Below are 24,657 nucleotides of genomic sequence, written 5' to 3'. Positions count from 1 at the left end.
AGGCTTAAACAACCAGGTTGACAAGATGATGAGGATTGCCTTTGACATCAGTGTAAGGTGTCACCTTATCCAGTTGTGAATGATCCTGTGGGTCAAACATGTGCTAAATCCTGCACAATCGAAACCTAAAGGAATTCCTTTGGCAAACAGGGAAGACTTCAGTTAGATACCTGGTCTTGAACACTGCCAGGGATGGAGCATTCACAGCCTCCCTGGGCAACCCATTCCAGTGCTTCACCACCCGAACAGGAAAGAATTTCCTCCTTATATCCAATCTCAACTTCCCCTGTTTAAGTTTTAACCCATTACCCCTTGTCCTGTCACTACAGTCCCTAATGAAGAGTCCCTCCCCAGCATCCCTATAGGCCCCCTTGCCTTGGGTGATACGGTTTAGTGTGAGGTGTCCCTGCCCATGGCAGGGGGGTTGGAACTAGATGATCTTAAGATCCTTTCCAACCCTAACTATTCTATGATTCTATACAAGCAGTAGCAGCTTCTTTGGAGCTGCTCTAAAATCTTCCATTGCAACACTTCTGTTCATTCCCTCCCAAACTCACCCAGAGGGATGGCTACGAGTGTCTATGGGTCGTGGCGTGACAGGTAGATCCCCAAATTGTTATCAAGATTAAAGGTGGGAGAACAGGGAAAGTTATTGAATGTTTTGTTTGAAAAGCAATGGTTCAGCACATGAACTGTTCCAGTGTGTCACTCGGTGCATGGTGGAGAATGTCGTTGTTATGATTAAGAAAAAGCTATCAAACAGTTTGGAAAGTGCTCTGCTGGTAGTGGTAGTGAGGAGAGATTTGGATCTAGTTTACTTTATCTAAAGAGTAGTATATTCACCCATCTTACGAGTTAAGTGCAGGAACAGAAGCTGTAAGAGGGAGCTATGAGCTGTTCCAGCCTGCATGTGTAATACAGGGGCTTTTTTCTTCTTGGTTTTAGGAATCCCTGGAAATGCTGGGCCGAGAGGAACCCCTGGGCCACCAGGACTTCCAGGGCAGCCAGGGTCTGTTGGATTCCCTGGAGCTCGTGGAACAGCAGGACCTAAGGGTATATCTGGAACCTGCAAATGGAGGGGAGAAACTGGGTCAGAAAACTAGGGTTTCAGCCAAGCGTATGAGCAGGCAGGCAGACAGCACTCTGATGTGTGGGCCAGCTGTGCGTGGGAAACCAGCTCCTTTCCTGGCAATGTTAGTGCAGGCACCAGCTGCTCGAAATGAGCAGAGAAGTGGTTGGAAAGGGGGAGGCTCTCCCGTGATTTGGATCACTGATGGGTGTTCTCTGAGGGTAAAACCAACGGGAGCAGTGGGAAGAGTTTCCATGACGGGAGCCTGTGTGAGGGAACACTTTACATGGTGTCCCCCTTCCACTGTGTGTCAGGTTTCTCATATATGTTGTAGTCTCCACAAAACATCCTACCTGGATTATTTGCTTATTTGCTCACTTTTGTCTTCCCCACTGTCCCTTCAGGGTTTCATGGATTTCCAGGTTTAAATGGCCTGAATGGCTTGCCAGGCACAAAAGGATCTCCTGGAACACCAGGTAAAGGAAATGTGTAGTAAAGTCATAGCTGGGGAAATGCATACACTGGTCCATCAGAAGAGCAGGTTTTTCTCAACAAAATTCCCCTATTTCACCCAGTTCTGGATTTAATCATAGCATGAAAAAACCCACCAGGATACAGAAATGTGCATGAACAAAGTCTTTAATGCCAGTGAGAGTCGGATGCAGCCTGTGGGGTTGAAGAGGTTTTTCTGGTGACGGTTCTCCTTGAATTCCTGAAGGACTGTGTCACTGCTGCAAAGTGGATGGGATGAAATCACAGAACTCTTCCCTTTTCAAGGGATGTTTGATTTTAGCAGGGCAATATCTTCTCTCAGCATCTTGCAGATTGTGTAAGTTCACTGCACAACCTGAGGCATCAAATCTTTTTCTGTTGCTCTACTGAAAACAGCAGAGAGAGTACTAAAAGGCGAATTGCTTTATTGCAGCTCAGCTTCTGTAGTAATTTAGCTGCTACTAGGCAATTTGAATGGGATCTCTTATCTTTGCTAACCATATTTAATCAGGTCTGAGTGAAGCTGGACTGAAAGGCCCTGCAGGTCTCCCAGGTCCAAAGGGTGAAGAGGGTTCTCCAGGCTTGGGCAGAGGACCTGCAGGATTCCCTGGACCAAAAGGCTCATCAGGAGACATGGGTAAATGCTGATGTTCTGGAAGCCTAGCAGTATTGCAGCTAGGTTAATGTGTGGCATGGTCAGCAGAATTACCAAAGAGGACTCCTGAAGCCACGGAGGTGGTTAGTAGTTTGACAGGGAAATGTTAAACCTGTGATGTGGCTATATATTTGAGAAGCAGTGGGTTACACAGTTCTTACAGTGTCTGTATCTCTCCTGAACAGCAGAATGTGTGATATTCCCCCTCATGCAGTGAGATGTCTCTTTGTTCTCCTCAGTGTAAACGCTATTCAGCCTCTACTTCTGTCCATATCTGTGAAGATCACTGAAGAGCTCTGGGTCTGCTCTCACTTTGCATTTCTTGTTCTAGGTCCCCCCGGTCCTGTGGGACTGCCTGGCTTGCCAGGAACACCTGGAGCTTCTACTCCTTCTGATATACGTGGCAGACCTGGGGATGCTGGCCATCCAGGAACTGATGGGAGCTCAGGTATGAAGAGAGGCCTCTTGAGCAGAGCGGACTAACTGAGACGATTACTGTTCCTTTATGTACTTTATTTGAAGAGCTCTAAGGGGAAATGACTTGGATGAGTACTGTCACTTTAATACCCTGGGTTTTAGGTTAGGGATTGAGGGAGTTCTCTTTCCAATTCCTCTTATTGAATCTTGGTATAATTTAGCCTGTTATTAAAGCTCTCTGGTCCATGTTCATTTCACCTATTGTGGTACTGATTCGGGCATTAAGGTAGGGACTTTGGTCCAGCATCGTATGTCTAAATTTGAACACCAGCTCCATTTTGGACTGTGGTTTCCACAGCTGTAAGCAGAGGCTCTGTGTGAAGTTTAGAAGTGTCCTATCTGATCTGGGAAGAAGCAAAGCTTCATTGCTCCTTAAGAGGCACTTGCTGAATAACTGTTGTTAAAAGGGCTTAAAAGTTTGAGATCTAAGTGGATGTAGGTGCTGGGGTCTGGTTCTTTTCCTCTGGGAGGGCACCTCTGGAAATACAGACACCCAAGCAATGACTGTCCTCTACAGACACGCACCAGCATTGTGGTGCCAGATGGCACCAGCATTTACTTTGCCCCGGGAGCAATTGTGTGAACTGCCTTTGCTGTCTCTAGGTCTTCCAGGTCCTCCAGGCCCACGAGGACCCCCTGGCCCAGCTTCTGACCAAGGTGACACTGGCAACCCAGGTTTCCCTGGTGTTCCTGGCTTGCGAGGCAGTAAGGGCGACGTGGGACCCCCTGGCCCAATTGGACTCCCTGGGGCATCTGGACTCAAAGGTAATCCTGCCCTGAAAGGATCTGGGTATGGTCTGGCAGCTGTCACCTTGATGGTATGAGTGGCTGTCGTGTGGTTAGTGTGACCCTGCTCAGGTGTCAGCACTGCTGAGCTTGTTGTCTAAGTCGTCCCTTTCAGCCCCTGCAGGTTTTACTTACTGCCTCCAAAGGCAGCAGAGTGAGGGCAGCTCCACCTGCTCTTCAGTGTGTTCCTAATGATGTTTTTCTCTTCTCTTTGTTCACTTGCATATGCTGTCCAGGCACAGATAAGATGCTGTTTCATTCCACCTATCATGTATGCTCAGAGGCATAGTGTGGTGGATTTAGCTCTCCACAAGAGGCTAAGGGGATTGTTGTGGGCTAAGGCTGAGAGCAGCTTGCTTTCTCTTTGGTCTCTGCCAGGGAAGATGAGAGGACAGCTGCAAACAAACTCTAGCAGCAAGGTTTCAAAGAAACCACACACCTCAAAAGCCAGGTTCTTCACTATTGCAAGGTGAAGAACTGCGTGCTGCCCTTGTGGGCTGGCAGATCCCCATCCCTCTGTGCTGTGCCTAGAGATGCATTACAAGTAGAAATTATGTCTACTCAATTATGTCTACTCCTCAAAACCTTTCCCTGGTTCCCCAAGGAAGGGGAAGAATACTTCAATAAAGTGTGGTTATGTAGCAGTGGAAATTCTTGTGTTGAGGCTCTGCAGCCATTCTGGACATCGGAATGGGCACAGGATTCCTTAGGGTCATGGTCCCTCTCCGTCTCAGAGCTGAAATGCTGCTGCCATTGCTGCCACCAGCGTGTTTCTGAGTGCCCCGGCTGTGGGTCAGGATCAGGACCCTCTGCTTAGTGCCTGAGGTCTTTAGCTGTGTTTCTTTGCAGGTATAAGAGGTGAGCCTGGCCTTATGGGGATGCCAGGTAAAGATGGGCCTGTGGGGGATCCTGGTTACCCTGGGCTGAAAGGTGAAATGGGCCGTCGAGGTGAGTGCTGGGGGTTTGAACTTGTACTTTATTGCACATGGCTTGGGCTGGGGAAGATTTCAGAGCTCCCTTCATGGGCTTACCTGGGGGACTTAGTTTCTTAGAGACTGAAATAAATCAGAAAGAGCTTGACATGCCACTTCTCACAAAGATACCCAGTGCTGATGTACTAAGGCAGTCTCAGGTTAACACACTGCTCCTTTGTGTCAGTGTTATCACCAAACCTGAATCTTCTGTGTGGGGCACTTACACTGTCATTTGCACCATGTGCAGGTCTCCCTGGCCGACAAGGGGCTCCAGGTATCACCCCACAGCCAGAAGAAGTCACAGCCCCTGCAGGCTTACCTGGTCTGCCAGGAATTGATGGTGTGCCTGGCTTTGATGGAGATCTTGGATTCCAGGGCCCAGCTGGAAAACCAGGTAAGAAGTACACTCAGACCACTGAAATGCTGGCCTTCTGGAAGAACATCACCACTTTCTCAAATGATTTACAAAGCTTTACAGGTTTTCCTACTAAAGGAAGTAATTCCAGCAAAATGCATACAGATAGCATGTTTTATTATTATTAGAATGTACTTGATAAATTCCATTCATGCACTTTCATAGTGTTTTTAATTAGGTTTCCAGCATTGGCTGCAGCAGCCTGTGCCATAGCTGATGTGATGCCAGCTTTGGTACTAGCAGGTGGAGTGGTCATGAAAATGACTTACCACTGAGAATCATTTGAACTGCCACTTAGATGCTATAGCTTGAGAAGTGCTGGGAGCTTCAGCCCGCACCACTGTGGTCCCTGCTGTTTGGCAAAGCAAGCTGGGTGGCTCCTGCACCAGGTGGCTCTCCTGGGCCCACAATTCCTTCCTCAGCTCTGCCACTGAGGGAGTTTAAATGTTAGTATAGGGAGTAACCGCTGAGTGAGCCTTTGTTAATGCTGGGCAGGCAATTGGGTAACAGGTGCTGCAGAGCAGGGAAAAGAGAGGTGTGTTGGGAAATGATTTATACTATTTTTAACGCCCAGTCTGTACAGAAGTTGTGCAAATGTTCACCCATCTGTTTCCAGTCATGTTTCTTTATACTGACTTTCCCCGTTACTGATCACACGCTCAGTATCTGGTTCTGTGCAATTCCCTCCCGCCTTATACCGTTCTGTTGTATTTTAACTTGTAACTTCCTGAACACTTACTGTTGGTTCGTCCAACCCATGCCAGAGCTTTCTGGTTTGGGGTCAGGACAGCCCTGAATGGATTCTGAACATCCATAGGCAGACACCTCCTGTTAGATACAACTAAATTCTAAGCCTCTTTTTGAGGCTGTATTTTGAACACCCTTCACTGCCCTGAGACTTCTTAGAGATTGGTCAGTCAGATGCACATCATTGAATATTGGGAAAGGTGAAGAGACAGGTTCATTGAGATCAAATCAGTGGCTTTAATTATACATCATATTTTCTGGAATATGATTGCTGAAGTGAAGTCATTAGTATGAAGAAGAAACAATGATAGCAATAATTGTATTTGATTTCAGGTGCAAAAGGTTTGCCAGGAAGATCAGGTTTGAAAGGACGTGATGGTTTACCTGGATCACCTGGCACAATTGGGGATCCAGGACCTTCGGGTGCCCCAGGCCCACAGGGATTTGAAGGTAATTTTATGCTGTGGGAGCATAGATCAGAGGGGTGCAATCAGTAGAGTTCTGTTTGCTCCCGGTTCTGCAGAGACCCTCCCCAGCAAGCAGTAACCTTAGGAAGACCAGGGGATGCACATGGCCTTGTGCCTTGTATCTGCAATGAAGTCAGTTAAATCTTCAGTGACGAAGATGATGTCACTTGTCACTGCTGGTGTTTCCCTGGTACAGTTCTGAGCATCTTTTGGGTTTAATGTTTTGTGGATGTGGGACTCACCTCGAAGTTCTAAAGGAGCCATATGGCTTTGACAGTGACCACTGCTGTGAGGGGTGGGTAGCAGAGGGAAGGCACAGTGACAGAGAGAAGGGTTGGATTCTGCCACAGACTTGTAAAACTTTTGGCTTTCTGTATCAAAGGAATATCATCATGAAGAGCACTGTAACAAAAATGAATTTATTAGGTTTTGGTTGGTACTTAGAGATCCCGAGAATTATTGTACTGTGTGGATATGTGCTAAGACAGTGACACCAGAGTTTGGGGGCAAAGAAATGAAATGAAACGAGGTAGGAAACAGGCAGGTGCTACTGTGGAATGGCTGCTTTTGGAAGTGCAAAGTCTGGTTATTTATATAACAACCATCAAATCCTGGGCTCCTCGTTGTCCCAGACTGACATGAACACAATGGCAGCAATGCCAAAACTGGGTACAGACCCAGGTGATGTGAGCACTGCAGATCAGTAACAGCGACTCCTTTTCTGTCTTCTAGGTGTCGCTGGGAAGCCGGGCTTGCTTGGTTTGCCAGGAATGCCCGGTCGGAGCGTGGGTGTTGGATACACGTTAGTGAAGCACAGCCAGTCAGACCAAATCCCACCTTGTCCCACAGGAATGAATAAGCTCTGGGATGGCTACAGCTTATTGTACGTGGAGGGGCAGGAAAAGTCACACAACCAGGATCTTGGTGAGCTGACAGACTTCTCTCAGGCATGAACAATGTAGGGCAAAACCCTGTTTCAAATGAGCAGTCTCTGCTGGGAGCAGCATCACTTGTGCCGTCCCCCACCACTCCTCTGGTGTGTCCCAGCTGCAGCACTGGCAGATGCTCAGTGTGACCACTCCTCCCATTTTCCAGGTTTTGCTGGCTCGTGCTTGCCTCGCTTCAGCACCATGCCTTTTATTTACTGCAACGTCAACGAAGTGTGCTACTACGCCAGCCGCAATGACAAGTCCTACTGGCTCTCCACCACTGCTCCCATCCCCATGATGCCGGTGGACAGCGGCCAGATCCCGCAGTACATCAGCCGCTGCTCCGTGTGTGAGGCACCATCCCAGGCCGTGGCTGTGCACAGCCAGGACATCACCATCCCACAGTGCCCCCTCGGTTGGCGCAGCCTATGGATAGGATACTCCTTCCTTATGGTAAGGGTACTGTTGCTAAGGCAAAGGCAGCTTTAAACACTTCTAGATGTCCTCTTTGATTAGGTGACTGAGACTGTATTCTGTGAGTTGCTTACAGCGAACTAGAGCCCTGTAACTTCCTCACCTCATGCATGTCTTCCTTATCAGCTGGCCTGCTGCAGGCTTTCCAGGTTTGTTCTCATTCACCTGTGCTGCTCAAGCTCAGTAGTACCATTGACATAGTACTGTATTGTCACAAATACTCTTTGCTCTTCAAACCTTTAAATATGGAAATGCTAATCAAGCTACTGCATTGTCTTAATCCCCTCTCTTAGTAGAAAAAGTAGAACATTTTCCACTGCACTCTCCTAGAAGCTTATTAGTGTAAGAGTGGTAGAAAACAATGAAGTCAGCATTATTGTTCCCAAATTTTCCCATCTTGCAAGGGACGAGCTGGTTTTCCTTTGTAGACTCAGCCCATGCACATGCCTTTGCTTCTTCCCTGGGAGGGTGCTGAGGCGCTGGCACTGGGTGCCCAGAGAAGCTGTGGCTGCCCCATCCCTGGCAGTGTTCAAGGCCAGGTTGGACACAGGGGCTGGGAGCAAGCTGCTCTAGTGGAAGGTGTCCCTGCCCATGGCAGGGGTTGGAGTTGGATGAGCTTTAAGGTCCCTTCAACCCAAACCAGTCTGGGATTTTGTGATGATTTACCTCTATCCCTGACTCAGAACAGGTACACACAGCCCAGCTGTAGCTGTGGATCACTGTTTTATTCCTTTTAACAATGCAACTGGAGGACTCCCCTCTTTCCCTCCCACTCTGTTCCTTCACACTCCTAATCACCATCTTTCTTTCAGCATACCGCGGCTGGTGCAGAAGGTGGAGGCCAGTCCCTCGTCTCCCCTGGCTCTTGCCTGGAGGATTTCCGTGCTACTCCCTTCATTGAATGCAACGGGGCGCGGGGAACGTGCCATTACTTTGCAAACAAGTACAGCTTCTGGCTGACGACGGTTGAGCAGTCGCAGCAGTTTGTCAGTGCTCCTCCCTCAGAAACTCTGAAAGCAGGACAGCTTCGAACGCGGGTCAGCCGCTGCCAAGTGTGCATGAAGAACTTGTAGTAACCAAAATGCAGTAACAGCCTTTGTTACCTAAGACTAGCCACCCCTGAAGTGAAGGAGGATGAGTTCATAGACCTGTTTGTGTGGGGTTGATGGGTGAATCAAGACAGCCAGCATTCTACAGCAGTCAAGTGTGAAGTCCGGGAGTTTGACTGCACACAGAGGAGGGAAACACCAGTGCTCCGAAACCTCTTTTCTCATGGAACATGGTGCTATGCTTTTACTGCAGTGGGGTTTTCCCCTCAGTTATGGCTACCTCAGCAAGACTATGCGCATTCCTTATTCAGACTGAAGCGTAGCTGATGTCTCTCATTGCACCACTCCTCTGTCCAAGAGAGACTTCTCATAGAATCCTATGAGTCTTCAAGATCATATGACTTACCAAAAGTTACGCTTTACTGGTGTCTTTGCAAGCAGTATTTGGTCTAGTGTTAGGGAATGAAGGCTCATTCTCGTATGAAATACAGAGCTAGCTGCAATTCATCCATGTATTGCATGTGACTTAGAAACACTGAGCATTAACGGCTGGCAACTGATTTACTTAGGATGACTCAAAGATTAATCTGGTTTGCTTTGCTTAGTAAACAGATGAGCTGTTCTTTCCTTCACAGCCATAGAAAAAGGGGTCCACTCATGTTTAATAAAAGGACAGAGGCAGAAAGCCACAATTTGGTATACAGTCAAAATCCTAAACTTATCTGTAACTCCGATTGCCTCTATCAATATCTCAAGATTTTTCTGTCTATTCTCCTCTGTGTATTTAAATACCATGAAAATGCTTTATTGGCATCAGCCAATACACTCCTATCAATCACTTTACAACACTCTAGTAACATTTTGGCTGGGTTGTTTTGTTTGTAGCATTGCTGCCTTGCCCTAGGAAGGTACAGTACCATCCCATCCCAAACTGAAGGATTTAATGGAACAGTTTCTAAACTGAGACTCCAGATTAGCAGCTCGAGGCTCAATTTTGTAAACATGGATGTAGCTGAACTTGCTTTCCTTTTTTAAAACCATCGTTTTCTTTCTCACAAGCTTGTTGGTTAGAGGCTGTGCCAGTTCTTTGGGCCAAACTCTTCCTTAGACAGGGCTCAGGTGACAGCAAGCAATGAATTACTATTGTAAATAGTATTTTAAAATCAAAGCTAATGGTCAGCAGTTTGGCACTAAGAACACAAAACAGCTGAGAAACTTGGGAAGGCCCAGGCCCTTATAGACACTGCTCTCAGTTTACACCGAGATGTGCTCTTAGCTCGCTCTTCCCATCAAAATATCATAAAATAACTATTTACATTTTAATTTTCTGTCTTGAGAAAGCTTTCAGGGCCCTTCAGCAAAAGATTTTAAGGAGGGAAAAAAAAACAGCGATTTTTATTTGACTGATAATTCTCTGTAAACACAATTGAAACAGCGTGAGGGCCCTCCTTCCAGGTAGCTTCTCCTGCCAGGTTATCTGTGTATTTGCCAGGGTTGCCTTATCTCTTTCTCCCATTGCTTTTCAAAGGAGTGCTGGAAATTCAAATTGAAATGCCAATATTTTCACGTTTCTAAAAACATAGATCCTGATTTTGTCTGATAGTATTAGGTAATATGTGAAACTAAGGAAAAATAACCATTTAATAGAAATGTTAAAATAATGTGCTTGAGACTTTTGGGAAAATGGATAACGTATATCCAGGACTTCAGTATCTTTAATTTGTTTGTTAGTGTTGAAGGTAGCGCTGTTCCATAGCTTCATTTATTGGCATTAGTTACAAAAAGAGGTTACAGACAAAGCCACTGCATTTTTTAAGGCAAACCATTTCTGTAAGGATCAACAAGATAACAAAGGAAGACAAAGTGAAAAAGAATCAAGGGACAAGTGAATGGGCTTAGAGGCTGAGGTTGCTGCATTAGCCAGTACTTCTGTCACATTTGTGCAGTGCTGCCGGTGTCAGTGAAACTCCATGGCTATGCCCAAGAACAGAGCCTCACCTTCCACCTCATTCTGCAGGTGATCAGTGTAACAAGGATTAAGATCTTGCTACACGGGTCAAAACTGTGTCTGATTTGTTGTTTTCTTTTGTTAAACACTGGCTCTTTAAGGGGAAAACCAAATCACTGTCAATCAAGGTACAGCTGGTACATGCATAGGCTCTGCATGCTGCAACCATCATAGTTACAGTTAAGAGAAATTCATGGTCCTACGAAGAGCATCCATTTGGAATCACAGCTCACCAGCATGCAGAGGGGGATCATGACACTGAGTGGAACAAACATCCCAAATAAACAGGTGAGCCAAATGGACACCAGGAAACAAAAACTGTACTTGGCAAAAGCTGCCTTTGACAAGCCTTCCTGAGAAATACAAACGCACACAACCCCTTTCCTTCTGATACAGGTTAACCATCCTGGGAGGCAAACAAGGAAGAATGATGATTAACGTGTGTGTTTGTCATTTCTCATGCTGTAATTTGAGAAGAATTCCCATGAGTTTCTTCTGCATAAGGGCAGCTTTTTGTGACAGGTATTTCACATCATTTAGGCCCAGGACATACGGTTAGTAACAGCAGAACCCCGTGTCCGAGTAGGTGTGCAACAAGTTAAGCAACACCTAGAAGCACTTGTGTAACAGGTGTGCACAAAAAGTTGTCAACAGTTACACAGTAAACAAAGCAGACTCCAGTTATCTTCCATGCCTTTTCTTTGCAATCATTTTTAGTGCTTTCTAATAGTTATGGTTATTTCCTCTGTGTCCCAGCCCACAGGGTCTTACTGATCTCTCAGCATTTGGATTGTCCATTGATCATGCAGCATTACACAACGTTTCAGATATAAGAAGCACTGGTACTTAGTATTTCTGTGAAGAGATTAGAATGAAATCAGTAGCATGACATAGGGTCCCCGGTCTGCTTGCCATTAAAATAATGTGTGTCTAATCAAATTAGATCTAGATGTTTCTTTTATTAGTATCTCAATATTGTGCTGCTTCTGAATGGGTACTCACTAAGAGCTTTGGGAGATGATACTCATGCAAATAACGGAACGTATTAAGACAGTGCACACAAACTAAGGAAGGGAGAGGGGAAGAACATCCCTCAGATGGATAAATCAGATTGCAGGCTCTGATACAATGCATGGCTGCAACAGATTTACTTGTACAATAAAATACACCGGCAATATTCTCACCTTCGTTAAAGACAGTCAAAGCCTATCACAGCTCCCTTGGATTTAAGTGTTCTCTCACTTACAAAGCCCCCACCCTTCTAATACTTTTCTGCAGTTGAAACATGACTTTCTGAACCATGGGGTTTATTTTTGTAAATGTTAATGCGTTTTTGCAATAAACTTGACCCATTTTTTGTCTTTTTTTGCACTCCATTAGGAAGAAAAAATGCCTGTTTTTTTACTGATAATTTATACCAGTTATCAATAGCTTCTATAGAGAAGTAACACAAAGGCTTAAACCAACTGTAATGATGGAACAGTGATCTCTCAAGAGCTGGGCCAGACAGACGTTGGTAGTTGCCTAACACATTTAGCAATTTTGGTATGGTTGAGTGTTTTAGACACAGGAAGGTCTTCCTTACAGTAAGTACATCTGTCTATAAATCATGCAATTGTTAGGGGCTAAAAATGCCTGCTAGATCACTTGGTTATTCTGGAATAAATAATTTGTGTGTGTCACACTAGTTGTATGTAAAACACGGTAGCAACTTCCTGTTAAGCTTTAATAAGTTTGAATTATGAAGTGTTGGAGGGAGGCGAACAGAAGCCTCAGAGTCTCAAAGGAAGGATGCTTCCTATGAGGAAAGTACCTGACAGAACTATTAAGTCATCTTTTTCACGCAGCAGTGGAAATTTGTTGTATCATTATTCAGGATTTAGAGTGAGAGCATAGAATTGTAGCGATTCCTCTGCCAGTGCTGCAGGGATATCTATATTGACTGCAGTGGCTGTTCTTAGGGGGCTCTCTGGTGAAAACCCTTTTGGGGTTAATACTTAAATACTACCAGGAGGTGTAGTATTTTAGTGTAAATGACTCAGAAAATGATTGAAACATTGCAGAATTGACCCAGCCTAGAATGGAATTAGTAGGTATTAAATTAATCCTATAGAGAACACCCATATAGTAAAAGATGGGGTTTAGGCTTTTTATTAGTTCACATCTTTCCTTAGTGACATAGATACTAACAATTTGGATTATGATAATTCATACTCAGTACCAAGACAGAAGATGATACGAATATATAAATAGCTATGTTATCAATGCATACCTGATACTGTCTCCCTGCTGCATAATCTGCATAAGGCAGATTAGCACTTGGATAGCCAAATCTCTCTGATGGATGTCGCTGGTTAGAAAAATAGCCTGTTGCTGCATCTGGTCTGCTTAATGGCTGAAGATGCACGGGGCTGTGCAAAACAGGTGAAAGAGGTTATTAAAAACATGGAATAATACACTGCAGATTACTTGAAGGGTTAGTTTCAATTGAAGTATAAAAATAACAAAGCTCACTTCTGCATGCATGACACTGAGGCAATAACATGAAGACATGTAAGTGTTCTGCCTTTAAAGTTCATTTTTCTGTCAAACCCTCATCCTGCAAACAGAGGTGAATTTAAAGCAGCACAACTAAGGACACTTGTGTTTCCAAAAAGTAATGAAAATGAATCCATTTGTAATTATGAGAGGAAAGCCGTGTGAGCCTTTGGATAAATCCTGTTTCAGGATTTAGCTTCAGAAACAAGGTAAACACACCTTTTTCACTGGGGAAGCAGACTAAGTCTTAGGCAGCAAGTTGGTAAGTCTGGTCCCGTGTGCTAGTTCACGTTTAGTAATGATGTACAAAACAGCCCCAGCATTCCTGCAGCGGTGCTGCTGGAATTATGCAGGGTCCAGGAGAACAAAGGAAATAAATACCCAGAAGAACAACTTCTATCAAAGCCTCAAGCCACAGAAGTTACGTGAATAATGCATCAACAGCTTCACTGTTTACTGGGTCTTTGTCAGTCGCTGCACCACTGGCAAAGCTACGAAGTAATTCTTAGGTCTCCAAACTAGAGCTGAAGTGAAAATGAGCAAAAGGACAGCAAACCAGCAGCTTACCTGCAGTTCTCTGCTTGATTCAGGCTTAGGACATCATCCAAGTCTTGCCTTCTCAGGACGGGTTTTGGAATTCCTTCAACCCAGACATCCTGTATGCAGGGGATCAGGTGGTTACAGAGCAAAATGACAGCAAGTTACAGAACAGCTCACTGGGTACGACAGCCTGTATAAACCCATTTATCAGTTACTAAATACAGTGCTTGTTAGAGACATTTTGAAATGTATAAATGCAGTTTACCTAAAAGACTCAGCAGAAGAAAAGCCCTTACATACTTGGGTAATGCAGAAAACGTACCTCTAAGGTATAACAGAAACATCCAGCCCAGTAAGACTCTGCACACTTAAATAAACCAGGTATTAAGGGTTTTAGCAAGGCCTGGGCGTTTTGTTGTCTTTTATGAGTACACATTTCAGAAAGATGCTGCTACTCCACAAGTAACAGGGAATTTCTCTGATTTATGCAAAAAGGGGTCAACAATTAAACTAAATACAATTAAGAGAAGTTGAATATTGTAGCTTACAGACTGGCTGCTGGCTTACCAAACATATTGCTGGGGAAAGAAGGAAAACACCATGAAGAAACAAAGTGTTCCATGTGGTTCGTAAAACTAGTACGTGATGTTCATTTGCTTAAAAATAGAATTTTTATAAATTTATCTATAAAATATATATATTATAGATAAATTTATAAAATTCATTTGTTTAAAAATAGAATGACCTGAAGTAGTTTTCATAACCAGTGTACCCTCCGGAGAGCAGCAGTTCAGGGGAGCTCACCTGCAGGAACTGATGCTTTCAGATGCAGATTCTGGTTTCCTCTCTCGCCTCTCTCAGACACCGCTGCCTGACTGGCACGACAGCAGCAGCTCAGAGAATGATCAATGGCTTTTTACAAGCCCCCGTTTTCATGACCACCACATCCAGCCAGGAGATGAGGCAGAAACATCCCACGGGCTGCAGCGTGCAGCCTGGAGCGGGAGAGAGGAGGGCGCACTGCAGCCCTCTCAGTTAGTTAAGGATTAAACAGCACCACCTCCTGGTGAAGGGAGGCTCATGCCCCATTTTCCCCACTGCGCATCCAAGGCATCAATACTTGACAAATATATTTAACAGGAAATGATGGATCAGACTAGATGAGTTTCTTTCTTTTCTCAGCCGGCCTAAAATGTTTTCTTCTCAAACGCTATTCACTGCTTCATATGTAGAATAACCACCAAAGTCCCGAATGAGGACAAGAACACAGACACAAATTCATTCCCTTTCAAGCTGCTTTGTATTTTGTATTTCCTGTATGGTTTTTGAGATGCATTTACCCCTCTTCTGATCTCCACTAGTTCAAGCTATGATCTCTATATGAAGCACATGTCACCTAATGGAAAAGGCTGGCATGGCAGCACCCGAGCCTGGCCACAAAGGTGGCTGCTTTCACACTCTGGTCTGTGGGGACCAACATTCAAGTCCAGCTCGGTCCCACATTACCTCTGTAACCCTGGAAAAGATGACTGTCTACTCTGTCCCACAGGAATGCTGCAAAGGTCCCAGTGAACCCTTCTGTTACAAAGGGGATGCAGGGAATTCATTTCAGATTTGAGTTAGGCAATTTCTCCTTTCTAGAAAAAAAATAATCAGAAAATGGCCAAATATTCCAGCCCCAAAACTGACTCAGGTGTAGGCGGTGAATTTTAAACAAATACAGCTAGAACTCTGCAAGGGTTTACATGCTACAAGTAGTTACATGCTGTCATTCACAGGTCGTGCAGCTGAGAGATGACAACACATTTAGTACAGCCATATCCTTCTGATCATCTCCATTGATGCCCCCAGCCTCCAAAAACATCACTGGAAAGCATCACTCCCAGCAGGAAAAGGAAACTCAGATTACCTTTAATCTTACCAGCTGACCCTTTCTTGCTACTCATTGCATACCCATTCTGCTGCCTCACAAAACCCTGCCTGCCTTCTGCTGGAATTGGGAACATGTCACATCCCCACACGCCAACATCTCTTACCCTTGGTGACTGCTGGTAACCGTGCCCCAAGTTTCCAGCTGTTTCAGGAGTAAACGCATGGTTCTGGTGTGCTTCTCGGTATGGAGAATTCATCTGGTTCCTGGTTGGAGGAACAAGGAGAATTCAGAGCATGAGTGACAGCGTTGAGGGTTTTGACAAATCATTTTGTCCTGCTGGTTGGTTCAACAGCCGCAGCATAAGGTTTAGATGTGCTGTGGCAACGGCGATGCGAGAGCTATGTCTAACTACAGTTTCTATGACAGAGGAAGTACCAGCGACACACACCAATGGGACTCAATGAAGAAATAAGAACATGGTGTCTATACACCCGGGACAGGTGTCGGTGGGGGAAAAAGATAAAGTGATGAAATCAAAAAGCAGCTCAAATTTCCAGTGCCTGGGACCCAAGAATGGGAGGAGTTGTGTTTAATCACCAAGACTCTCGTCAGTGTTTACTAGTCTTGCTTTTTGCTTGTTTCCAGAGAAGGGAATAACAGCCAAAACACTTGTGGAGATAAAGGCAACCCTTAACAGCAGATAAATCAGCAAGACACATTTGGTAGCCTTGAGTTAAAGTTGTAGACATATTTATTGATTTTAAAGCTTGCCTGGTTAGCCCTGATGAAAAGAGTGGCATGGTTCAGTTTAGTGTGGGGTGTCCCTGTCCATGGCAGGGGGTTGGAACTGGATGATCTTAAGGTCCTTTCCAACCCTAACTATTCTGAGAAGCAATGGTAAGAAGTGGTAAAATGCTGAAGAACTGTTAAATGCTCTGGTAAGATGCTTTGATTTTAAATTGAGTATTTTAGCAGAGGATGCCAGATGTTGAGTTAAATATCCAGAGGTTAAGAATTAATCAGAACACCACTTCATTTTTTATTTTGCTTTACTTCCAGTTTGGTTATAAAACCCCTTTTAACTGCATCCAGAGTAACTTACCCAGCCTTTTTGCTTTTGCAGCGGTAGACACAGTAGAATATTACAACAGCTATGATAACCAGTGCTACTGCAGGAAGAGTAGCTACTAAAATGAAATCTAGAGTGTTCCAACGGTGATTACATTTGGGGCCCATGTACCAATATTCCTGCCAGTCCACTCTGTAGTAATCACATCTGCAAATGAAAATACTGTTTTCTTAGCAACATTCTTTTAATTTAAAAATAACCAATACCAAACAAAAGTAACCTGTTTTGCTATATGATTATTTATTATTGAATGCTACAGAGGTCAAGGGATTCCGTATTTTTCCTGCTTGCCTGAAGATATTACTCCTCTTAGTAACATACAACTTATTCCAGATTTGATGCAAATGCACTGTGCCAGGCTCTAGGTCAACCAAGTCCAAGTTAGCATTCCAGTAAGTCCGAGATACTAAGCTTCACTGAGAACAGGGTATATTGCTCGAGTCATGATTCAGGTCAAAGATCTCTTTTTTATCAGCTGTAAGCATGGCAAAGCTTCTGCACTTCCAAACCAGTCCACACAGCTGTAACTGAGACGTCACACTCTATCTATCACTACAACACTCTGCACCTTCTATGAGAAAGCAGCACCACCACCCACAGGAGATCACAGACTATGATGTCCCTTCTGCTTTTAAGAGCAAGACTTCGAATGGGATAAGAATGTGCTTTTTTTTCTTAAAGCCAAGTTATTTTCATTAATTCAGGGCTTCTCGTTTTGCTCTCCCAAAGCATCACCTCCTCTGCTAATACAAAGGACATCACTAGAACACATTCCGGTTTTGTCCCAGCAATTCTCATGATGGGAAGGTTCTTTCGATGGGCATTTTGCAACATTTGTTAGTGCAAACAGGCTGGATTTGGGGAACCTTTTCTGAAAGTTTGCCCTTGATCTCCCACTACAGAAAATTCTTCTCTTCATAGGCAGCATTTGCATGCATCTGGATATGATTGGAACACATAATTATAGCTTCAAGAATGTAGCTTTCTATTTCTTTGGAGTTGCACTAACATTCAGACAGCGTGCTCTGTTGGCTACAACTGGGGGCTAGCTGCACATCCATGAACAGACTGTGCCACAGAGAAAGTATTGCCTCGAATCCACCAGGTAATCATATGGGCTGCATAATTTTCTTGCTAGTTTCCTGTCAAGTCAAGGGGTCAAGCCATATGTAAAAAACAAATATGCTGGATCTAGGAACAAGATTCTCTGCTCAGGTGACTAGATTGTTTTAAAACAAGGACGAAGAAAACGCTACGTAATGAAGAACAGGATGAAGATACCCGGAGGGTTTGTTAACTCTCAAGGAATTTTGGTCAGCCTGAGGCAAAAGTTAAGTTGCCATTACCCAGCATAACTCAGTTCTACGGTAAAATATCCAAGCCAGTAGTGAACTGTGAAAGTTGAGGATCACAGTGATTACCTACCCAATAAATTACACGGCTTACACATACTCTAAAAAGAAAGTGCTGCACCCAGAGCCCAGATTTGATGCTTTGTACGAGCTTATACAGATCGTGAATGATGAGCAACATCTACTTCCATGAATCACAACACTGCAAAGTCTATGTTTAGTTCATCATTCAGACTATATTTGAGAGCTGCACTTGCACAGTACATATTTAGACAAAGAAACCACCACCACCCCTACCTGCAGAAAGGTTTTTCATTTTTACACTGGCAAGAAATACTGGTAGGACAGAAGTTGTCTGTGTTACCCAGGCAGGCCCCAAAGTCCTTAACTCCAGTGCAGCTGGCTGTGAATGAAAACAAACCCAATACTTAGTTATTGCAATTACACCATAACATACCGTTTAGTGGGCTTAATTGCCTCAGAAATGTAATTCACACGATGAACTCTGGCTATTTGGATATTAAATCCTGCTTTCCAGTGACCCGCCCCTTCAAAGTTTTGAAACCATTTGAGAAATGGTGTAGCTGAAATTACTTCCCCCTGGCTTGTACCCATCTTCCAGTTAGCCAGTAAACTGTACGGCTTATGTTATTAGGATTTTTATCGCATCAGTGAAGTATGGTTGTATCTGAATTGCATTATGTATCATCTCTGGATTGTTGTTGGCAAAGGCTAAAACTCATGAAACCCGCTTGAGACTCAAACCTTCTAATTAATTATAACCCAAATTAAAACCTTTCTGTGTGTTTTGCATTGGGATTCCTCCCTTTTTTGGTCTACAAAAGGATTTGTTTTGTGTTACTGTCGGTTCTCCTCCATCTCTTTTGCTGTGTAAACACTGTGGGCTGTAAATCACGTTCCAGAAGTTAAGTGCTAACAACACTTCACAGGCATAGGGCTGTCTAAATATAGCTTCCTCATCAGCAAGCTAATAAAGACATCAAAAGTCACCATGTCTGACACTCAAGCACTGCATTCTCTCCTACCTGTTTCTTTCCAGTGTGGGATTCAGACTGAATGCTGCTTGTGATTTAACCCAGCAGGCAGCTGAACACCAGAGAGCCTCTTGCTCGCTCCCCCAGCCCAGTGGGATGGGGGAGAGAACTGGCAAAAAAAGTAAAATCCATGGTTTGAGATAAAGACTGTTTAACAGGACAGGAAAGGAAGGGAAACGGTAATGATAATATCGTCAGTGATAAAAGTCAGAATATACAAAACAAGTGAGGCACAATGCAATTGCTCACCACCTGCCAACTGATGTCCAGCTTGCTCCCGAGCAGCGGCCCCCAGCCAGCCTTCCCCCAGTTTATATGCTGAGTATACCACACGGTCTGGAATATCCCTCTGGCCAGTTTGGGGCAGATGTCTGTCCTCCCCCCCCAGCCTCCTTACTGACAGGGCATGAGAAGTCCTTCACTTAGTATAAACACCATTTAGCTACAAGTAAAACTGTGTTATCAGCACCATTCTCAGACTACAGCCAGAACACAGCACTGTACCATGTAAATGGGAAGAAAATTCACTCTATCCCAGCTGAAACCAGGACAATGCTGTACACACACCACCAAGCTACGAGCTGACACAGAGGTTCTGGTGCAAAGCCACTGAAGTCTATGACTTAGGGAGATGAACCTGACATCCTGACCTATAATGTGTGACCAAACAAGCAACTGCAAGACATCACTGGAGATGCCCAGGAGAAAAACCAAAACTGTGACTGTACGTTGTAAGGCCAAGCACCATTATGATACTTGAAAAACCCCAAAACAGCCAATACAGCTGAATAATATTTTGTGTAACTTTTTATCATAAGATGCACATTTAGAATGAAGCCAGGAAGTTAGAACTGGCAGAGATCTCTGAGCAGATCCTTCTGAGCCTACCTGGCAACTGACAGGGGGAAAGTCAGTATCAGAGCATCGTTAATATCACCGGTTTGCTATTGTAAGAGGGATTTTCCACCAGCAACAAAAGGATTAACACTCCTGACTGATGCATTATTAGGTAGAGGAACTATGCTATGAGCAGCCTTTACCTCAAAAAAAAGATGGAAACCCCCTTCCTCCCCACTGGCCAAGGCAAAAGCGTTTTTGCCTCGCGCAGCTGTGTCTGTAAAATATCCCCATGCTCCTGGCAGTACCGAACCCAAGAACTAGGAAACACTTTTTAACAGCAAACAGGCAAGCAGCTGTCACACAGAGGTCCTGACATTTCCACTGTCTTCCTGGTATTCAAAATAAACTCCACCTAAACCACAAGGAGAATTCCCTCAGAAGCGATACCGCTGGGATTGCGACACCACAGCAGCACTACCATAGGTAAGCCCGGAATTTGACAGACACGTCCCTATTCTGACAAGCTCTAAAGCCACAAAGCAGCCATGCCTTACGTTCTAAAGCCTCTTCATCCAGTGCATCGCTGGCCGCAAAGAGGATGAACAGCAAGGCTTTCAGAACACACATCCTGAAGCCGATTGTCACAAAGCTTCTTCCCGTTTTTGCGAGAAAAACGCACCCTCCTTTCTGCTACCCTTACTGTAGCAAGGTGAGGATCATGGATTTTGAGCTCGTTTTACAGCATCCTCTTCTATAAAGGATTACTAATTAACTTGGAGCAGATACTTCCTGATAACTTCTCCAGCGTGTTTCTTTTCTGACAACTGGGTAGTTCCATAAGAATGTCTCATCAATCTTGCTATTTCTGAACTTTCAAATACATACACGAAGTATTCCTTTAACGACAGGAGCTTCAGCACACAAAAGTGTCTGTCACAAGCATTTATCTGGTCTCATTTTAGGGTTATGTTACCTTTTAGAGATAAACTTCAGATGTATTCGACGATGAAATTCCTTGAATATACACTGGTTTAAAAGACACATCAAAGACCTGGATCAAGAGTATAAAAATTATGATTAAAGGTTATTAGCAGGCTGCTCTCAAGATGTTTTTGCGCCTAGGGAAAAAATGAGGTGTTGCTGCTGCTCTGATCACAGCTGCAGCACATAGAACACTGCCAACACTTCTTCCTTCAACCCACCTGTTCCATTACAAAACATGGCTGCAATGCCTGGTTTTCTTTTGATTTCCTGACTTCCAGTATCATGACTTTACCGAAACTTCTCCCCCAGTTTGCCACGAAGGATCACGCATATTCCTCCTCATTGTTGCCAGAACATTTGTTAACAGCTAGGAGAAATAAGTATTTCAAATAATTTTGTTGATACAGGAGTCTATACCAAGACTACTGCTTGAACTTAAATGATAATTCTCTGTTGCTAGTGACTCAGCTCAGTGCTGTTTCATTTGGGGTACCCAAATGTAGCACAAGTGGAAGCTGCAGCTCTCTTTCAGATATAGATTTTTTTAAAAATAAAAACATTTGATAGGAAAAAAAAAATTCCCCACGTTTAATTTTAGGAGCAGACCTTGAACAGTATATACCCGTATATAAAGAGGAGGGATAGAAAGTAAAAATCTGCCTGCATAAAACGGGGAGATGAATTTTGGGTAAAAGAAGGGAATGACAAAGTCAATAGCCCAAGTTATACCCCAGAGGTTTGTCCTTCTACCTGGAAGTTTCTGATTCTTGGCTGCAGCATTTTCTTCCAAGCCTGGGTTTGATGTTTGCACCATGAGCTGCTTTGAAACATGCCCAGCAACACCTCACGACTGTCTTGAAACTGTCTCAAAGAATAACAGGGAGAAAGCCATCATGGACAGGAATGTGACATCTTCTCCCAAGATACTGCCTTCCCTAGACGACTTCTTAAAGGCTTACTAGAATCTTCCCTGCTCATCATTTCCAAAGTGAGCATCTACCCCAGCTACTGCTGAAGTATTTTGTTGTCATTTATACTGTTAAAGCCACCCACAAATGAGTGATCCTCAGCCCTGTCAGAGTAGTTCTTTATAACAGATCCCAGAATCACACTCACAAAGAACAGAGAAATTAACATACACCTCAGTAAAAGAAATGGTGTGATCCTTCGTAACGTGTGTTCACACACATGCTTTGTTCTTCCAGCTGACAGGGAATGTCCTCTCTGGTTCCAGCTCAGAGCTGCCGAGTGCGGCTTCAGGCTGTGTGATAAACAAGCACCTTTACCTGGGGCTCTGACACTGGATTAAGACAGGGATGCAGAAATTGCCTTTCTGTGATATTGTTGGCATTTTGCTGAATGCAACAGGTTTGGACCAGGCCTCACAACGGGCTGCAGAGGCCATCAGCAGCTTTCTTCTTACAGTGCCTACTTCGGTAACAACAAACACAACAAATGCCATTAGGCACAAACAGAAATGACCTTTACATTTTACAGCGTACCCAGCTCTGTCTCTTATTCTCTTAGTTTCTGGAACACAGCACAATCAAATGAAAAGTTATGCATTCCACAACTACAGTCTAGGTAGACTACCCCTAAATTCATTTTATTTCCTTCAATAAAGAGCTATAACTAAAGGAAAGTTACTTACCAAAATTCATGGTTGAAGCCAGTCAACTGCTCACTAACCTTAACTAATTTCAGATTTGCTTCAAGACAGCTTTGGAGAATACTTTCTACTGCCATTGTGTAGGCAAGGTTCAGAGGGAGGCACAAAAAGCAAGCAAGGTACTTATTTCTCCAATATTGATATAAGGACTACTACAAAGAAAGCACAGAAAAAGTTACCAACACTTAAACCCATGCTAGCCTCAGTTTAGATCTCTCAGCTGATCACAGCAAGGGAAACACAAGGAGTTTCTTTGCGTTGTTTGAGTAAAAGCAATCTCCTCCAGCCCATAAACGAGAAGGGCAAAGAACTGACTGCACCTTGATCAGCTGTGTTCCGACTCTGCCCTGCAGTGAACTCAGAACTCCCAAGTGCATGTCCCTTTCACCACTTCCGAGTCTGTGATGAAATTTCCACTTCCCTCTCTTCTTCGATAACGTGCTAGTATGTACCGATATACTCATTTTTTGCAATACAAAATAGATCCAAGCCAGCAGACTTTGAAATTCAAATGAAAACTGTAACAAGATTTCCCAACTTCTAGATCTCCTCCTCCTTAGCATTTCAGTTTGATTTGTATGCTTGCTCTGAAGAGCACATCAATACATGATAATATAAATGATACCATAACTTCCAGAATGGTTCAGTGACGGTCTTTCTTGACAGCAGCTCACCATCAGCACGTATCTGAGCTTTGCTTCTTAGAATCTCTGCAACTTAAAATAAAACCTACACCCTTGTGCATACTCGTGTTCCTTTTTATAAAGTCCAGGCTTTTTGGACCCCACTTTCTTTTTAAATTTAAAATACACTTTCGGTATTTCAGTGTATTCAGAGATACTCCGAACTTTCACAAGGTAACTACACAGATGCATTAAAATGTCTTTACAGTATTTCTTAAGTTATTCAAGAATCATAACTATAATCTGCCATCAAAACAGCCACATTACTTATTCACACAATTTTTCTTCTTTTGAGTAGTTACACTGTACGTCACATCATGTATTACATTATTTATGACCCCTGGATTGGCAAATTACTTTACCTGCAAGATTATCATGGAGTGGTACTGAGAGAAATGTATTTGCTATCTGCTTCTGTCGTTCCTCCAGCACAGATAAAAGCCTTCCTTCCCAAGCTCTGAGCTACAGCAGCCTTGAGAAGAAATCACCATGAAAAGAAAATGGAAGCACTCCTCAAAATTCAAGACACATTAATGCTCAACATCCCGGATTTCACATGTGCTGTACATTACTGCAGTGATTTCACCAGGAACGTGTTTCAGTACCCCAGAGGTGAAGTTTTTGCCCTCCAACGTAAGTGAAACAGGTGTGACGTAGTCATGTTTACCAAATCAACTCTTAATATGTACTTTAGAGACAGGGCATTGACAATCTTCCCTACAGGAAGAAAACACACCAAAGTTAAGCTTAACCTTTGAAAAGTATCACATCACCCTTTATTTTCAGGTGCTTCACAACAGTATGACAAAATAAAGGATAACAATCAGTTTGATGCAAATAAAAAATTAATATCAACAATTTCCAGATCTCAATATACCCAATTGTAAATGAAAAACATGCATTAAATTAGCACTTTCTATATTATAAAATATTATGTGACCCAGTTAGGACCTTGAACTTTTTACAAATATATAAAAATTACAGTATATATTCTTACTTGTATTATATTACTGTATTACTGCATCATGAAAGAAACTGTAAGTGACCATTCATGACACATTTGAGAGGCGTTTCAGTGCTTCAGTATAAATTAATAAAACCATGTCTTGCACTGCAACTTTCCCTGCATATCCACATGAGTTTTTCACCGTTGAACAGGTTTGTGTACCGCGGCTGGGATCCTGAGATCAAGTCAGGCACACATTTAACATGAAGACTCACAAGCATGGCACGACGGAGATTTGAATTTGCTTTTTTAAAGCCACTGCATAGCACCTTTACTATAAATTACTGATAGGGAGATGTGGCTACAGCTCCTTCTAGTTATCGGGAACAAGCCATTTGTAGAGCAGAGGTTCAGGTGTCTGAACTGAAGAGAGCAGACACCTTTTTGCACAGAAACACTTTAGGAAATGGCAGCCAAGGAATAAAGATTCACAGTCACCATTCCAA

General features: G+C 43.7%; 2 protein-coding genes across 2 annotated transcripts in view; one reads left to right on the top strand and one right to left on the bottom strand.

The window, feature by feature from the left end:
* COL4A6 (collagen type IV alpha 6 chain) overlaps window positions 1-9,937 on the top strand; it is a 122,335-nt gene extending 112,398 nt beyond the window's left edge. Inside the window, exons 36-46 of the mRNA XM_062640162.1 lie at window positions 946-1,053; window positions 1,474-1,545; window positions 2,073-2,198; window positions 2,548-2,664; window positions 3,297-3,458; window positions 4,329-4,427; window positions 4,701-4,847; window positions 5,949-6,065; window positions 6,815-7,006; window positions 7,178-7,464; window positions 8,298-9,937. Coding sequence (XP_062496146.1) covers window positions 946-1,053; window positions 1,474-1,545; window positions 2,073-2,198; window positions 2,548-2,664; window positions 3,297-3,458; window positions 4,329-4,427; window positions 4,701-4,847; window positions 5,949-6,065; window positions 6,815-7,006; window positions 7,178-7,464; window positions 8,298-8,558 — 1,688 coding nt within the window. The 3' untranslated portion in view covers window positions 8,559-9,937. The remainder of the gene's footprint in view (window positions 1-945; window positions 1,054-1,473; window positions 1,546-2,072; window positions 2,199-2,547; window positions 2,665-3,296; window positions 3,459-4,328; window positions 4,428-4,700; window positions 4,848-5,948; window positions 6,066-6,814; window positions 7,007-7,177; window positions 7,465-8,297) is intronic.
* A 270-nt stretch (window positions 9,938-10,207) lies between these two features.
* LOC134174872 (uncharacterized) lies at window positions 10,208-22,942 on the bottom strand. The gene is made up of 7 exons (XM_062640202.1): window positions 21,604-22,942; window positions 18,272-18,377; window positions 16,596-16,769; window positions 15,657-15,756; window positions 13,648-13,736; window positions 12,815-12,953; window positions 10,208-11,397 (listed from the first exon to the last, which is right to left on the bottom strand). The coding sequence occupies exons 1-7, from the start codon at window positions 21,665-21,667 to the stop codon at window positions 11,389-11,391; spliced, it is 681 nt and encodes a 226-aa protein (XP_062496186.1). The 5' UTR covers window positions 21,668-22,942; the 3' UTR covers window positions 10,208-11,388.
* Between the last annotated feature and the right edge of the window lie 1,715 nt (window positions 22,943-24,657).

The sequence above is a fragment of the Pezoporus occidentalis genome, unplaced genomic scaffold (genome assembly GCF_034315485.1).
Source record: "Pezoporus occidentalis ecotype Australia unplaced genomic scaffold, CSIRO_AGI_Poc_V1 ctg63, whole genome shotgun sequence".
In the NCBI taxonomy this organism is placed as follows: Eukaryota; Metazoa; Chordata; class Aves; order Psittaciformes; family Psittacidae; genus Pezoporus; species Pezoporus occidentalis.
The sequence above is the reverse complement of the archived record's forward strand: the minus strand, read 5'-3'. Positions and strand labels throughout refer to the sequence as shown.

Bases quoted from the DNA above. Each gene is read 5' to 3' on its own strand.
- LOC134174872 (XM_062640202.1), bottom strand. From the start codon at position 21,667: ATGGTGCAAACATCAAACCCAGGCTTGGAAGAAAATGCTGCAGCCAAG. The intron at 16,770-18,271 runs GTAGGGGTGGTG...TTTCATTTGCAG, and splicing joins AATGAAAAACCTTTCTGCAG to ATGTGATTACTACAGAGTGG. The intron at 13,737-15,656 runs GTAAGAGATGTT...CCCTGCATACAG, and splicing joins GTTACCAGCAGTCACCAAGG to GATGTCTGGGTTGAAGGAAT.